At 36.3% G+C, this 15,880-nt stretch overlaps 1 protein-coding gene across 3 annotated transcripts in view; it reads left to right on the top strand.

Moving 5' to 3' along the window:
• The window catches only part of LOC106177989 (puratrophin-1), a 103,979-nt gene that overhangs the window by 22,506 nt on the left and 65,593 nt on the right, over positions 1 to 15,880 (top strand). For all 3 annotated transcript variants that reach the window (XM_087011729.1, XM_013560954.3, XM_013560955.2), the window contains exons 2-3: positions 7,008 to 7,100; positions 12,868 to 13,056. In XM_087011729.1, the coding sequence (XP_086867855.1) occupies positions 7,008 to 7,100; positions 12,868 to 13,056 (282 nt within the window). The remainder of the gene's footprint in view (positions 1 to 7,007; positions 7,101 to 12,867; positions 13,057 to 15,880) is intronic.

The following is a 15,880-nucleotide window of genomic DNA, read 5'->3' as shown; positions in this document are numbered from 1 at the left end:
CAGATCTGTTAGTCCACGGCTTGTTCTGCATGCATTTGTCATGATATCCATGGCCAAATAGCTAGGACTTCTTGACACTTTCATTTTATTCCTTTGTGATGGCAGTTAACATAGGTGTCAGGTTGATGCTTCGCATATAATATTTACAGCTTTTTAAAAGAACATGCAAAAAAATTTTTGTTTTTACAGGATAGGTGTGCAACTGTGCATAAACACCCTTAATTTTAAGGAGAGGATTTCTTTTTCTATAATAAGGGGCCTTTTTTTTTTTAATTATAAGGATGATGTAGGCACTTTTGCTTGGGGAAAGGTTGGCTGTAGAACTGTGTTTAAAGGAGTGGGGCCTTTTCTTTGCATGTCTTCTATTTCCAAATATGCTTCTTACTGTCATCATAGTAATGTTTAAGACAAATGGCCTACAAACCTTTTTTACTGCACTAATTTTCCAAACCATTTAATCAGTAATTTTAGTTTTAGAATGAATAACAACAATTAATATTTTGCAGCAAAAATTCAGTTTCATTTGGTCAATAAATTGACCATGTGTTGACTTCCTATGATCAAACAGATAAGAGAAATGGTCTGTGCCATTTTAGTGAAAAATGGGTATGAAATAGCACATTCCTTGAGACTCCATACATAACTGGACAACATCGGGATATTTTAATTTTTACTGTTTTGATTAACAACCCAATTGTTTATTTCATAGTTGTTTAATAGGTATATGCAGTAAGTGCTTCTTAACACGAAATGGTTATTATGTTCAAGGACAGTTTTTGAATGAAAGTTGAAAGCAGTGGGCATTAGGGAGGGGAGGAGTTAGTTAAACCATTCAATATGTTCTCATAATATATGAAATAATGAGAAACACAAATGGAAGATCATATGTAACACATTTCATGGCATCATTGTATGGTTTCTAGTGTTTTCAAGACATTACTCTGTGTCAAGTTTTAAACACCAATATTGTTTGAAAAATAATTTGAACATTTTTATGACCATATCTTCAAGACTTGGTTAAGTTCAAATAAAGGCAGCGCAATGACAATCATTTCATGCATTTCTTTTTCTGTATGAAAACAAAAGCAATGATATGAACAGTCCCTTTATTATCTGACTTAAACACAAAATTGGACATAATTTTTATCCCAAGTAAACCACGTGATAATGAAGACAATGGGATATGAGGAAATACATAATCTAGGTTTCTAAAGTCTGTGTTTAATGTTGTCTGAGGACAGATTTAGTTAAACCTGTTGATGTTGTGGCTGATATCTCTGCCCTATCTTCAGTGAGGAGATCAGTCTAAGACCCCTTTCCCACAGACTCCACCAGTCTATGTAGATCGATCCAACTCTGCAGAGACTTGCTCAGTGCAATCAGCTTAATTAAGGCCGCATTCACATCGAGTTGAGCCATGGCTCTACAAAGAAACGACCTAAATATGGCAGACGTACATGAAAGGAAAACCGCCTAATCTTTTAATAGTCTCTCTGCCTCTCACACGCCTCCCCATGCGTCGTCCCTGCGGGGGTACAGTCATTAAATCTCGGCTCCATTGGGACGACACATGGGGAGGCATGTGAGAGGCGGAGAGACTATTAAAAGATTAGGCGGTTTTCCTTTTATGTACGTCTGCCATATTTAGGTCGTGGCTTTATAGAGCCATGGCTCAACTCGATGTGAATATGCGGCCTAAGTGATCTGCCTCCTCTGGTTTCCAACTTTACATATAATCACCAGCTTTTCTGTATTCTACTCAATGTCAGAAGGAAATGCCATTCACTTTAATTAATAAGATTAATGCACTCAGCGAGAGTCTCCGCAGAGTTGGATCGTTCAATGTAGATCAGTAACATATGTGGGAATGGGGCCTAAGACCCTTTTCACATTGAGTAGTATACTAATATATTAGGGATACAACTGGTACACTTTGAGATGTCTTATCATGTAAAACGAGGTGGGGGAGGGGGTGATGGTCAAGGATTTCAAATGTGGCAAATTAATTCTAATAAAAAGAATTGTAGAACATATGGATGGGAAATTGCTTGATTTTCTATTTTGTTGTTCATTATAGGTTTTTGTTATACTTTGTCATTTTTTATTTTTATTTATTATTATTATTATTATTTATTTTATTTTATTTTATTTTATTTTATTTTATTTGCTGGGGGGGGGGGGGGGAAGAGTGCCCCTAGAGCATGTTACCATCTGTGCCCCTCCCTGGCATAGCTGGCTTGGTGATATTGGTCATGACCCCAGACAGGTGAGGTGCCAGTCCACCTCAAGGTGACAAACTTCTTCCTGCTTTATCTTTATGAAGAGTGCAAAAACACCTTGGCTTGAAGCTTGAAGACCTTTAGGTGTTGTTTATATTTATGATGAATTGTTGTTAAGTCTTGTACTGATGAATGGAGATGACATTGTTTGTGGATATATAGTCTCTTATTATCCCAACTCCCATACTTCCTGCTGTTATCTTTACAAACTGGATTAAGTAACAGATCCACTTCTGGTCACTTGAATTTGCTCCTTTTGGTTTTAAGAAGGTATTGCGGTATGAATATTCATGTATGGTTATTAATGGCATGTCTGCACCTATTTTACATTGCAAAATGGATAATATATGATAAACACTTTGTAAAAACTAGGTTCCTCATTCAGGTTTTGGCTTTGTATAATTTTAAAGACTTAAAAATTCTGAAATGTTCCAAAATTATCAGTAACATATTTTGTAATATATTTATAAAGCTCCTATTTTCACTGCTGACTTTTACTATAACAGTTGCTTGGTCATTTAGTTATGCTGGTATTGTTTCCTTCAAATGTATGGCATCTGAAAGAAATATTGCTTCTCAGTACAGTTTTCCAAGAACGGTACAGTTTTCCAAATACAAACATACAGGTAATTTTACTTTCAAATAATGTTCATATAAGTTAGTTACTAGTACCTGTTTGTGGTCGAAAGCACCACAGGAATGGGGATTATGTACAAACAGCATAAAACAAATAGACAATTATGAAAGATAAAATAGTAAACATATATAACAATAAAGTTAACACAAATATAACAGGCCACCTTCAAACTATAGGAGCATATGAATGGTTATCATATCTCAACAAAGACAACTGAATACAAGCCATTTCATACACCCTAAAGATACTGACCATGCATGTATGATGTATGCAAGCAGAATGAGTCGAGTTGCTGCTGCTGCTTTATCAACCCATGCCTTCCATCATATTGATTGACAGGCCTGCAGTGATTAAGAAACACTGTAACAAATCAGCCAGACGCAGTTAATTAGTGTTTCCTAATTGACGTAATTTGTGAACTAGTTGGGCATTAAATATCCCATAAGGCACATGGGTCAGTAACAGGATGCATAGCGGGACTGTTAATTATTTCCATTTATGAATTATTAATTCGGGCATGAAATTGGCTAGAGTGGTGTTCTTGGCTGGGGTGGTAAACATCAGGCAGGGGAATAGGTTTTTAATGAAACTGTGATATATTGCATATGAAAGAATAATATATGGATTGATTGATGATGAAGGGTTTGTGTGGTGTGTTTTGGTCCTTGGAGAATTCTTTGAATTGGTCATATATCTGGCAATATAAGTGTGTATGATGTATAATTGTGCAAGTTTTTTAAATAACTTTTCACAGTAAGTTATATGCATTTTATTAAACTTTAGAGGACTCAGTGAAGCCAGTATTTGAAATATATTAATGAAAGAGAGGACATTGAAGAAAGAAAAATAACCAAATGAATTTTGAAAACAAGGGGGTAATGAAAGGTGTTGGCGAATTAAGTTTAACATAGCAATTTCGCTGCAAATGAGGTTATCAACTTGATATCTTTTTACAAATATAAGTATTGAAAACTGGTGATTAAAAAATCCAAAAGTGATGAATGAATTTTAACTTTGAAATTCCCTTGCCTACTTGACTTTATTGACAGACCACTCAGGCATGTATTGGTTTAAGAAAATGACTGCCTCCACGCAGGAAGCTCAGATTACCCTTTTTTGAGTTTGCAATTGTCATCTTCTGTTGATCTTTATTTCAGTAATGAGATCAAGTCAGGCATTGTGTTGAGATAACACAATGTCATTTTACTGTTCAGTTTGCAAAGCAGCTCGATGATCAAATGCCGAGCCTTGTTTTTCTGTCTCCTCAGATACGATGGCAGCAAATATTTACCCCCCCCCCCTCCTCCCCCTCCTCAGTGAAGAGATGGTAACTGATATTACAGTGACCGATATTCTTTGTAGTTTTTGTTTATTGTGTCTTAGTTTATGTTGGGTCAAGCCTTTATCCGCTTTGTTTGACCATCAGATATAACTGTTATCTAAGGCCATGATTATGCAATTTGGATTTCCTGCTTTAAGATCGAATCGATTTTTGCCTCAGTTTTGAGTGGATGGCAAAAGGATGTGCTAGAACTTTGACATTTTGCCAGCTTGGCCTTGGGCCAGTTCCAGTTTAAGTTGACCTTCTTTGATAGTAAGTTGTTAGTAAGTTGAATGGTGATCATCTGTAAAAATGTTAAAAATAGGCAATAATTTTAAGTGGTTTGTTGTACTTATATAGTGTAGCAATATTTCTTTCCTAATCACCAAAGAACTGATTTATTTTTTCCATGAAGAAGTATTTCCTGAATCCAATTCCATTCAATAATACTTTATTCACCAAATGATTCATTAAAAGTGAATTCTCTTATAATACATTATTCCAGCGACATTTATCCATCATCTCAAATGGCCCCCATATCTTCCAAATCATTTTCTAATCTAAAAAGGAATTCGCCTCAATTCGTCAAACGACTCCCTCATGTGTACAGACCATTGCAGCAAATGGTCAATATTTGCTGAGCTCGATTGTGAGAGATTAGGAACGAGGGTCAGGCAAACATAAACACTGCATATTTCATTCATAACTCCCTTCTTTCCCCCTCAGTCAATGGGTCAGCTTCAATCAATCAGGCTGTTCATTGATTTTGGTTTTTGTCCCGCTCGAGTTTTTTTCTCCTTTGGATCAGTTTTGATCAGGATTGCTGTGCTTCTGGATTCAAGTGAGTATTTATGATTGATTTGTGGTGGATTTTTTCATCTGTGGTTGATGGGGCAAAATGTTTTCAGTTATTTAGCACACAATAGCCACCCATTAAGTCTTATAGATTGTTTTGAAATGGTTTCAGTTGAAAAGGCCATTTTTTGAGGCACTTGATGTAAAATTTGATTTTGATTTAACAAATGTTAGTTTTAAAACTTCGAGTGAATTTGCCCAAATGTTACTGCCTATAGGAAATGGTTAATTGGCATTTGGACACTCTCCTGTCTATGATAATATAAGGCTTAGAGTTAAAAAATTATTTTACACGGGTTACCATAGTAATATACAACTGATGCAGATTTCATGTCTGCTTCAGAAGTTAGTTGTGTTGTGTGAATATATAACAAACTGATCATGAGTGTGGTCATTACGTTGTTGTTCACTTCTGTTTGTACACACACACACACACACACACACACGCGCGCGCGCCATCAGATAGTAACCTGACTTGGCATTAAAGGCAGCTATTTTCATACCATCCTATAATTATATTGATTTGTTTTCCCTAGCCTTATTTATCAGTCAATTTATAAAACTAATTTGCTGAATTCCTTAAATGTCCACGGTGGCTCTGACCTTAGGGACAATTCTTCTTGACACCCTGAATTTCGGGGTCTGTTGGAGGCTCCTCTCTTGTCAGCTCAAGGACTGATGCAGTGTTAGAGAGATTGTACTGGTTAGAAGCAAATTATTTATAAATGAAAAGTTTGTGCCCTATAATATAAGGTGCTAGAGAGCATAAACTGGGGAAAACGTAGTCATGGTGAGAAATCTGAAACTCAGGGTGATAGAGAGTGTGGGCTTAGGGCATATAGCAAAGTAATGGTCTGTACCCTTAATTTCGAGGTTTTTGGATTTACCAGGACTTTTTTTTTTTTTTTTGATATGTATGAATTCAAAACCTGAATTAGATATAAAACATTATAAGAAATCAAGAGTTCAATTATCTCGGTTATGGACTCATCACTCGCCCAAGGCAGATCTCAGATATCAAATGTCACAAATGTAAGTATGGCTTATGGTGACAACTGTGAAAATTTCTTTGGTATATACTAGCAAGCCACAAAAAATAGACCTGGAATAAAACAGAATATCCTGAGGCCCCATTCAATTTCCTCTGACATTTAAAATAAGTCATTTAAGTAAGGCTGACTAAAGGAGCTAATTGTCCTTTCAGGTGATTCTTAGTGAAATGCAACTTAGTTGGCTGATATTCTTATAAGTCTTTGCTGTGGCCAGTTTTCAACTTTCGCCATTTTGAGAAACAGCGAGGGTTTCAGAACTGGAGGTTTTTGTTATTTCTTGAAACTGCATGCAGTTTGTGGCAATTAATGCATTAAAAATTTTGTGCTTCACTGACTATGTATATTATTTATCGAGTTCCATCTGAGGAGTTCAATTTATTTACCACAGTCGTGTCTTTCAATAATCTAGTGTCATTGTGTTGAACAGTTAGGGCAGTTATCTCAGGTGTAATTGCCATTGAATGTGTCTTAAATTTAAGTGTAGAGATTAGTTTCTGGTTTGATTGTACTGTTGTGACCAAGAGGTCACCTAACACAATGCTTATAGTTCAATGCTCTATATTACCTTAGGCATAGACTTCTTGACCAGTACAACTAAGGCAATAAAAAAGTCTTTCATTTTTGACTAGAATTATTTCATTTAGCTGTGAGAAAATTTAAATTGATTTAAATTGGCAATAGTAGTCCAGAGGTAGTATGCAGCCTGGCAGTCAAGCTGTATCAATTTATTTGTTTGTTTGTTTGTTTGTTTGTTTGTTTGTTTGTTTGCCTCAGTTATATCTCCTAAGGGCCCTTGCAGTACTGTTAACTTTAATGATATGGAGTATAGTGCACCACTGATGTTAGTGTTCTTGTTGTTACAGAGTGTGTATGGCAGATTGCCTGGCATAGCAGAACTTGACGAAGACGACAACGAGGAGGAAGAGGAGGAGGAAGAAGATGCTGTAACTGAGGAGGTGGGTTTTGCAATTCATCTTTTTCAAGGAAATACTGTACAAAAAAAACTATGTGAAAAGTTGTAACCCCCTCTTCAAAGTAAGTGACAAGGCCATATATTTTTACTATGTACCTATCTGTTTTATTGCACATCCCCCAACCCCTACTCCACAAACACACACTTTACCAAGAGCCCTATATTTAATCTTTTCAGCCATTTATCAGAAATTCCACATACCCTTTTCTCTCCGTTTTGCACAGGTGATTCACAAGTGCATGTCATTATTGCTTCTCTGGGAAATAGTTTACCAATCAGAGCAGTGGAGAAGCTATAAGGAAGATGTAAATTATAGATAATACATTTATCACATTGTTTCCAGGAAGAAGCTGCAACTCTATGATGAATTATTTTCACTCCAGCAAACATCTTGTCACTGTTTATAAACTGTTGGGTCCTATCAAATGTATGGAAAACTAGAAAATATTGATTACCCACAAGTTGATTTTGATACAAGAAATGGGTCAAAATGTGAAATTCAGAGATCAACGAAAGTACATAGCATCGAACGTTAGAACAAAAAAAAAATATAATAAGATAATAATAATAAAAGGTTCATGAACAACTTGAACATTTCTCAGTGAATCTAATAGCTCTGTCTGCCACATAAATGCAGAATTCTAAATCATGTTATGCTACCAGTCCAGCCTATTAATATGTATGTAAGTTGTGAAACGCAGAATTCTATTACCCGCTACTCAGGCTCAGCAGTAATAAATTTTATTGTCGATATAAAAAGAATATAGGCATGTTTGTTCTCTCCCATCACACATATATCAAAGGTGGATGTCCCTATTCGGACTGATTTCCCACAAGGCACCTGTTATAGTGATGTCTTTTTTTCTGCAAAAAAACCATATACTTCATGTTTTTTAAGATGCATACATGTGGAAGTGACACTTAGCTATTGATCACAGTATTTCTCAAGATGTTGACAAAAAATGTAGATTTTGTGAAAATGTGAAGGGGTGTTTACTTAGTCATCGTGATTTCTCCTCTTGACTTGAGGGGGTTTGTATAAGTCTTTTTTAACACAGGTCATATGTTGCAAAGAATTATAATTTAAGAGGGACACAAGATTTTAAAAAGCACACTTAAAACTGTCACAAATTGGTCATATGGTTTATAAGTAGCATTTATTGGGAGGAAATTGCAGTTGTATGAGTGAAAAAGAACACTTTGCTGTCAAAACTTCATTTTGGTTATATATATATCTCTATGTGGGAAATCACCTGAAACTATTTAATAAGGGATTTTGACTTGAATTATGCGCTTCTAGATTTGATCCCATTAAATTTAATTGCAGTGATTGAATAACGCCTTCATTTACTAGAGTCTTATTGAGAAATAAGAGAGGTACTTGGTGACCTCGCTGTGAGGGGCCAGGGAATCTTTTCATACTTGGCAAAGAATTTTATCAGCTGTATTAGTGGCTACCATAACACCTATGGCTTTATTCTCTGATGATTGTCTCTTGTTAGACATAAGAGTGTCAGAGTGGCAATAAAAATAGAGTTGCAGCTAAATATTTCATCAGTTAGATGTGAATAGATGGAAATTTAAGTCACACAGTGAGTGTTAGGCCGAGTTCACAACTAGTTGATACGCTAACTAATTAGTCCACAGATCAAATAAGGCATGCCCTTCACAATTGATTCCTGCCTTCATTGCGCTCAGGAAATTATTTTCTTTAATTTTAGCAATTTTTCCTTTGTCACCAATTAAGGCATGACAATCACAAAATATTTACAAATAACTATGTAGACTTCTTCTCACCCTAAGTTTCTAAGTTTTGATCAACTTGCATATTGAAAATGGTATTCAAATTTTGTTTGTGATGGTAAAAATTAAAAATTGAGAGCTGTAAATGGTAATTTCCGTGATAATTTTGGACAAGGTATACCTTGGTGATTAATGGGAAAATGCTAAAATTTCCAGAAAAATTTGGGCAAATTTTCTATTTGCTATATTAAGGTTTACACACCCTGTTTGCCTTTGCCAACAGGTTCTGAGGACACTTTTAACATGTCTCTGTGAGAAACAAGCGTTGATCTAATTAGAGTATCTTGATTGGTGCAAATGTTCTCACTGCTGTGTCTAAGTGAGGTCTAGTATTTCACAAAGACATCAGTGTCCCTCTTTCCATCTCCAACAGTTGTCTACCCCAACTGCAGACCTAAAAATGATGACTCATTTCCCAAAGAACCACTTTATTCCCCAATGTCACTTTTGATTGCTCAACCTCAATCTCTTTCTTTATCCCTATCCAACAGGGGGATTTACATGTATTTTTTAAAAGCTTTTGTAACAAAAACAGTCTTCATTTTTTTATTGCATTTGGGGTTTATTATTTGTTAGCGCTACCCCCATGCCCAGAACTTCAGGGTGCCTGTCAGACTGCAAGCCGCCTCTTCTACCACACATTTATTTTAACCAAACAGATTTAACCTTTCCCCTCACTCTCGCTCCGTAGTTTACACCTCTCTCTGACAGGAGTGTTAATGTTCCACGATTTGCAGACAACTCTTTTTGAGTTGTGGCATTGCTGAGAGATAAACTAGCAGTAATCTTAGAACATTCTTGTCTGCTGAGTAGTCGCTTGCCTCTTGGATATTTTTTAACCTCCCAGGGAAGTTCATGATTAGCTATAACACTGGATAGTATCAGCCGGCTGGGTGGTGGGAAGAATACTGCGTGAAGGAGTTGTATATTGGCTGTAGTAAGGTAAATAGTGTGTGTGTGTGTGTGTTTGTTTTTTCGTGTGTGTGTGTGTGTGTGTGTGTGTGTGTGTGTGTGTTTCAGGCACCAGTTTAATGGCAGTATGTAGTTATCAGAAAGTGCTCGTGTTATTTAACGTGTTCACAAACATAAAAGAACGACTGAAAACAAGTTATCTTAGAAAACATCTATGCATAAATGGTTTACTTGGGTAACTGTATTGTCTGTCTGTCTATCTGTCTAGGTATGTGCAGCAAGGTATATTTAGCTCTAAATTGTTTTGCTTTGCTTTTCATAAAGATTTTTTTACTTTGCATTAAATGGATTAGTTGTGTTGTTTGTTGAGAATGAACAATTCTATCAAGATTGTGAAATAGATATTTAAGAAACGGGTTACAGATTTTTTGCTGCTTAATTTAAACACTTTATAACTTGTTAGAGTTCAGTTCTTTTCGCATTCAAGGCCGTGCTTTTTATTATCAGTTTTAGCAGCTCTTCCCTTTTAGAAACTTCTTGCTCAGTTTATTTTTCACAACAGAGAGTCCGTCTGCCAACGTGACCTTTCCATTTTCATCATTCATAAGAACCCCTGACATAATTTATGGTACCTAAGAATTTTGTATGTTGTATTTTCTGTTAAGCAGGAAACATTCCACAAAAGAGAAAGTGAACAAAATGGTCTGAAAGCATTTTTGTGTTTACCGTTGCTAGGAGATAGATGGTATGGAGGTTGCAGTGTAGAGAAATTTATATTGCCAGTGTGAGCTGTGTATATAAATATAACAACATGTGGGGCCTGTATGTTTCATGTACTTCTGGGACTGTATTATTTTCTAAGACAAATAAGTACCTTAATATTTCATTTTGCTGAAGTGCTGCCCTTAATCTACATTTGACAATTTTTTAAAGTGCACATCTCATTTGTGTAAGTGAAATTGAGCAGATAATGAACTTCCTAAATTCCTCTTTCCACTTTCCAAACTTTCCAAATTTATAATCTCCCAACAGCACCCTAATAGATGAAAGAATAATGAATAAAAAATCAAATCAAATGTAAAAGATAAAAAATATGCCTGGGTACTCCGTCATCTTAATATACTGCTACAAACAGTGAAATGCTGATTCTTAGTAATTATATAAAAGAAAGGCTGGACTAAAATCTGCATTCAGAATATGAAATCATGAAACCATTACTGACGAATTCTTATGATATATAAACATCACCATTTAGAATGAATTTAAAAAGTGATGTTATGTGTTTTCCCATTCACATCATTATACTGGTAGTAGTACAGTACAAAGCACAGGGTGGTAGATGGACTCGTACATGCACACTTTAGGAAAAATCTCAGCAGGCTCCTTACGTCATAGCTGGCGGAGAGATATTTTACTGATTATTCACCATCTTCATTCAGCCAGCCATGCAATTCTCCCTGCTGATTTATTGAATCTGTTAAATTATTCCACTAAGTTGGGGGATGTTTGAACAACAAAACCCATTGACCCAAGAGAAAAAAAAAGATGTGAAAAATCATTTTTGTGAATTGCACCCTGTGGAATTACGCTGATCAGTGCATAGGGTTTATATTTCAACATCAGCAAAAAAATGTGTGTCTCTCTTGTCAGGTCAGTGGAATAAGTAAAAGACTTTTATCCCGTTCACACTACGCTCAGTTATCCGGATAGGTTGCGAAATTAGGTCACAATTCGAATAAATGCAGTAGTGTGAACGCAAGAGGATTTTGAAAATGCGCATTTTCAAAATCCTGCAAGCGAGGTGGATTTCTAAGCGCGATCCGGATAACTTACCGGAATCGACACCTGTACAGATCTTACTGCGCATGTGTGCAGATAAGTGCAGGTATCTATGAACGCTGGTTTATTACTTTAGCGATTGCACCAAACGTATTTGGCGGTCACCACTCACTACAACATGAGGAAACAAACTTATTTTGCCACCTTATACTTCTCAAGAATGCTGGAATGTCTTTTGAGTTGCATTTGTCGTCACAAATTTTTGTTGATATTTTAAGATTTCCTGTGCGGCGCATGCGCGAGTGTTCAAAACAGGAAGTTTAACCTGAAATTTTCAACGTGGGATTCGTATTCGCTTAGCGAGTGTGAACGCAATACCGAATCGGATTCCTTACGAAAAATCCGAATTATAGAAATGCGCATTTTGGCAACTGTAGTGTGAACGGGGTATTTGTCTCAAGCTAGTTTGGCTTAGGATTTGAAGTTTGAGGATTTGAAGGAAAAATATTGGGGAGGGGAGCAGGGCCAGAAAAGCTGTACTATAGTATATATTTAGATTCATAGAAAGGAATACTTATTTAAGAATGTTGTTTCTCATTATGATGTGAAAGTTCTCTTTCAGTGCCCGTGATAAAAAAGTCACAAGACAAAGACATGGCCTGCCAGAAAATAATCACGCAGCTTGACTTTTTAACATAAATAAAACGTGTTTCTCCAAGGCAGTACTGTGACCGAAAAAATACTTTATAGTCGACATTAATTCTGTTATGGCCTCATACCTCTTTTGTCAACTTGACAGCCGTTAATTATCTGTTTTCACCATTTTGTTTTTTATGCAGTGATTATGTAGCACACTGTGCAACTCTTACCCCAAAGTGGTTTCTCCCCCAGTTGGTGCCATATATTTATTTTTATTTACCATGTGCAGCTACTCCTCCTTTATTAGATTTAGCAGAATTAAAGTGCCTAAGATTTGTAGTTACATTGCAATTTTCTGAACCACTTTAGCATTTGAGTTTGACAGTAATTTGAACTTGTTGCAATTAGATTTTCACAGCGCTGTCTTTGATGATCATTTTGTAATGAATCTGTGCACTTGTACTGAAGTTACCTATTGATATCAGAAATTTTGTGATATATAACATTGTTTGGTATTGTTACTTGGAAAAACAGTTTTTCCATTTATTGGTTTTTTTTGGGGGGGGGTGAAGCTGGGGATGTTTTTTTATTATCTGAACTCTTATTTTAAATTTCAGAACGTGGAAACCACTTTAAGGGCCTCCTTAGAAGGACTTTACATCCCGTATGCCAGTGTAGAGGGAGTCTTGGTCAGCCAAGTGAAGCAGTGCATTGATGAGCAGTTTGATGGGAACTGGGATCAGTTTAGACACGAGTTCCTTGGGCCCACGGTAGAGCTTTTAAGGAAAATCAAAGCCGCTGCCAGGGTGAGCATTTTCCACACCTTTCCCCCCCACAAATAGTAATTATATGAAGAATAATTCAATAATTGATATGCTTTCTGCTTTCAGAATAAAGGTTTTCTTTATCAGAGCTATGTATTCTAGATGGTACCTCTTAGAAAAATGTAGTTTGATGTTGCAAATTCTGCCATAGTACGTTTGAAGTAGAAGGGTTTTTAATATGGCGGAAGAGGAAGGTTGTTAAATGCCAAAGCTCCATACTCTGCTTTAATATTGGATATACCCCAGATTGAGGCCATAGAAGGCACAAAAGGCTAATCTTGAAGGCAATAAAGTTGACTTTCTTAAACCAGATAGTAAAAAAAATGAAAAAATTGTGGCTTAATTCTTGGCAGCAAAACTGCGATTATCAGCTCAATGTTGGGTAAGGGGGATTAGCTTGATCTACAGGTTTTAGCCAAATTGCTGGGCAACTGGATGTTATCGGGAGCTGTATTTATACTGTAAATCTAAACTTGTATCACACCAAGGTGATTGAGATTAGAGAGCAAAAGTGAACAAGTTTGGACAGAGATGCAAGGCGCGCGTTTGACAGATGTATGTCGAAAAAATAGTCGTCCTGGGGAGGTCGAGCAATAGCCAACAAAGTCCTGACTTTTATGGAGTTGGGACAGGAATTGATGAAGGGGAAAAAATGGAACAAAGGAGAGAAATTTGTTCTGGATTAAAACTCATAAATTTGTGTCAACTAGAGCAATTTGAAACGTGAGAATGCAACGGCTGTATTTCTGATGTTTGCCTTGAAAAAGTACTTCCATTCAGCTCACATGTACTGAAGCAGTACATCAACATTTGTTTTTTCTTGTCTCATAGTGAAATGTGTCAGTTAATTGTTTTGATTTATTCCTTTTTCAGTCCCTTTTTCTTTGCCATTTTCCCCTTGTAACTTGACCATTTTAATAGGTCAGTTGATAAAACAAAGCAGTTCTGGCCAGTAACATGCAGACAATCAATCCTTTTATTCTTGAAAAGTATTTTATATGTGTCTATCATGTTAGTTTTGTTGTAATTACTGTAGATTTTGATTTATGTTTTGACAGTAATTACAGTAGATTTTGATTTATCCTCGCCCACCCTTTGCAAACAGAATACAGCATATATCTTGTGCAGTATTAATACCCATTGCTTCCCATCGTTTTTTTCCTCTTCTTCTAAAATTTAACCAAAGGGAGAACATTAAATCCTCATTTATCACTGATTTTTTCATTAGTGTCAACAAAGCAGTTGTACCCAAAATATTTCATAGGCTTGATAAATGAAGAGACAACATTTGGCAATGATTTGCCTTAGAGTTTTCCGGTTTCCAAATTTTGAGCACCATCTGTGACTTATTTTATATTTTCCATATCAATATTAATAGTAGTTCCATCCAGGAATAAAGTTCAATAAAAAGCAAGCAGAGTTCTTGAAGATTCTCGCATTTGCAGTGATGAGAGTATTTAGTAGTGGGATGGGGAAGGTACAGTATTTGTACACTAGAGGTGTTTTTTAAAGAGGTGGAGGGGGGAGGGCAGATGGAAGACTTCTACAGACAAAACTGGAAAAACAAATGACACCATGCAGATCAACAGTTTGGGTGAGTTATTGAGAAGGATTTGCAGACATCACTTTTGGAAGAGAGAAACTCCATTATACGCGTGACAGATCTGTTAAATTCATGACTGTGTCATGTCCACTAGGCAAGGTGTGGTCACAGACTGGACAGGATGGGTGCTATGTTTAACACGCACAGAAGTTCAGGAGCTTTGGCTGAATACCATGGGTGCAGTCATGATTTCTTGTGATCATGCAAAAAGTCCATTTGTGGTCTTGTTTACTGTATAAGGAAAAATACTGTATTTTGAAGAGTAGTTATCTTTTGAAAATGAGATCTCACAATTTAGGCCAATAAAGAAAAAATAGGTTAAAGCCAGCCTAATTCAAATGCCCTATTTTTAGTAACAAATATGATAAAGATAATGTTTATTTGGATGGAAGCACATTTTATATATGACCTGCATGTGAGGTGTTAGGTCTGTAAATATAGTCAAAAGCAACAGATAACAATCCCAAAATAGACACAGTGCTGAATGGAATTGCAAATACTCCTCTGACCCTTTCTTCACCTTTGTAGTAATTTTTTGTATAGATGGAATAAATTTGTTTAAGTGATTAACTGAAATTATATGAGAGAGAGAGAGAGCATGTAAGCTTAGGGCGCATTCCCGTAGATTTTAGATCGATCTATCCCCGTGGGGAATCTCACTAGATTACTGTCAGATAATCCGGCTTAAATGTACGTCCCGCCTACTACAAGCTGTAAGGGGGTAATTAACTTCCGTGCGCGGTCGGCTGACTGCAATTTAGCGTGAACCCCCAGGGAGTTAAGTCAATCTAGTAAGATCGATCTAAATCTCTGGGAATGCCCTCTTAGTCTATAATAGGGGGTATTCAGAATACGTTGGTCCAGGGACTAACAGGTCTGCAGATCAAATATGGCTGACCCACTTGAAAGCTTGCTGCATAATCCTCCAATAGACATTGAATATATTCCCATGGGGATAGTTTCAAGTGAGTCGGTCATATTTGATCTGCGGATCTGTTAGTCCACAGATGAACTTTCAAATTGGTTGTTAACATGGCCATACAATATTGTTAATGAAAAATTAATAACACAGATTGTAGATATATTTAACCCTGTTTCTATCATAGACATTTAACATGACTGAAGCTATTTAATATCTACAAGTTGAAAGCTGACTTTGATTTAACAGGATGACCTGATACACTTGCTGTTCAACCCTAACAT

The sequence above is a fragment of the Lingula anatina genome, chromosome 4 (assembly GCF_051362555.1).
Source record: "Lingula anatina isolate TDL-2025a chromosome 4, LinAna3.0, whole genome shotgun sequence".
Taxonomy (NCBI): Eukaryota; Metazoa; Brachiopoda; class Lingulata; order Lingulida; family Lingulidae; genus Lingula; species Lingula anatina.
Note: the sequence above shows the minus strand (reverse complement) of the source record. Positions and strands in the feature narration are given on the sequence as shown.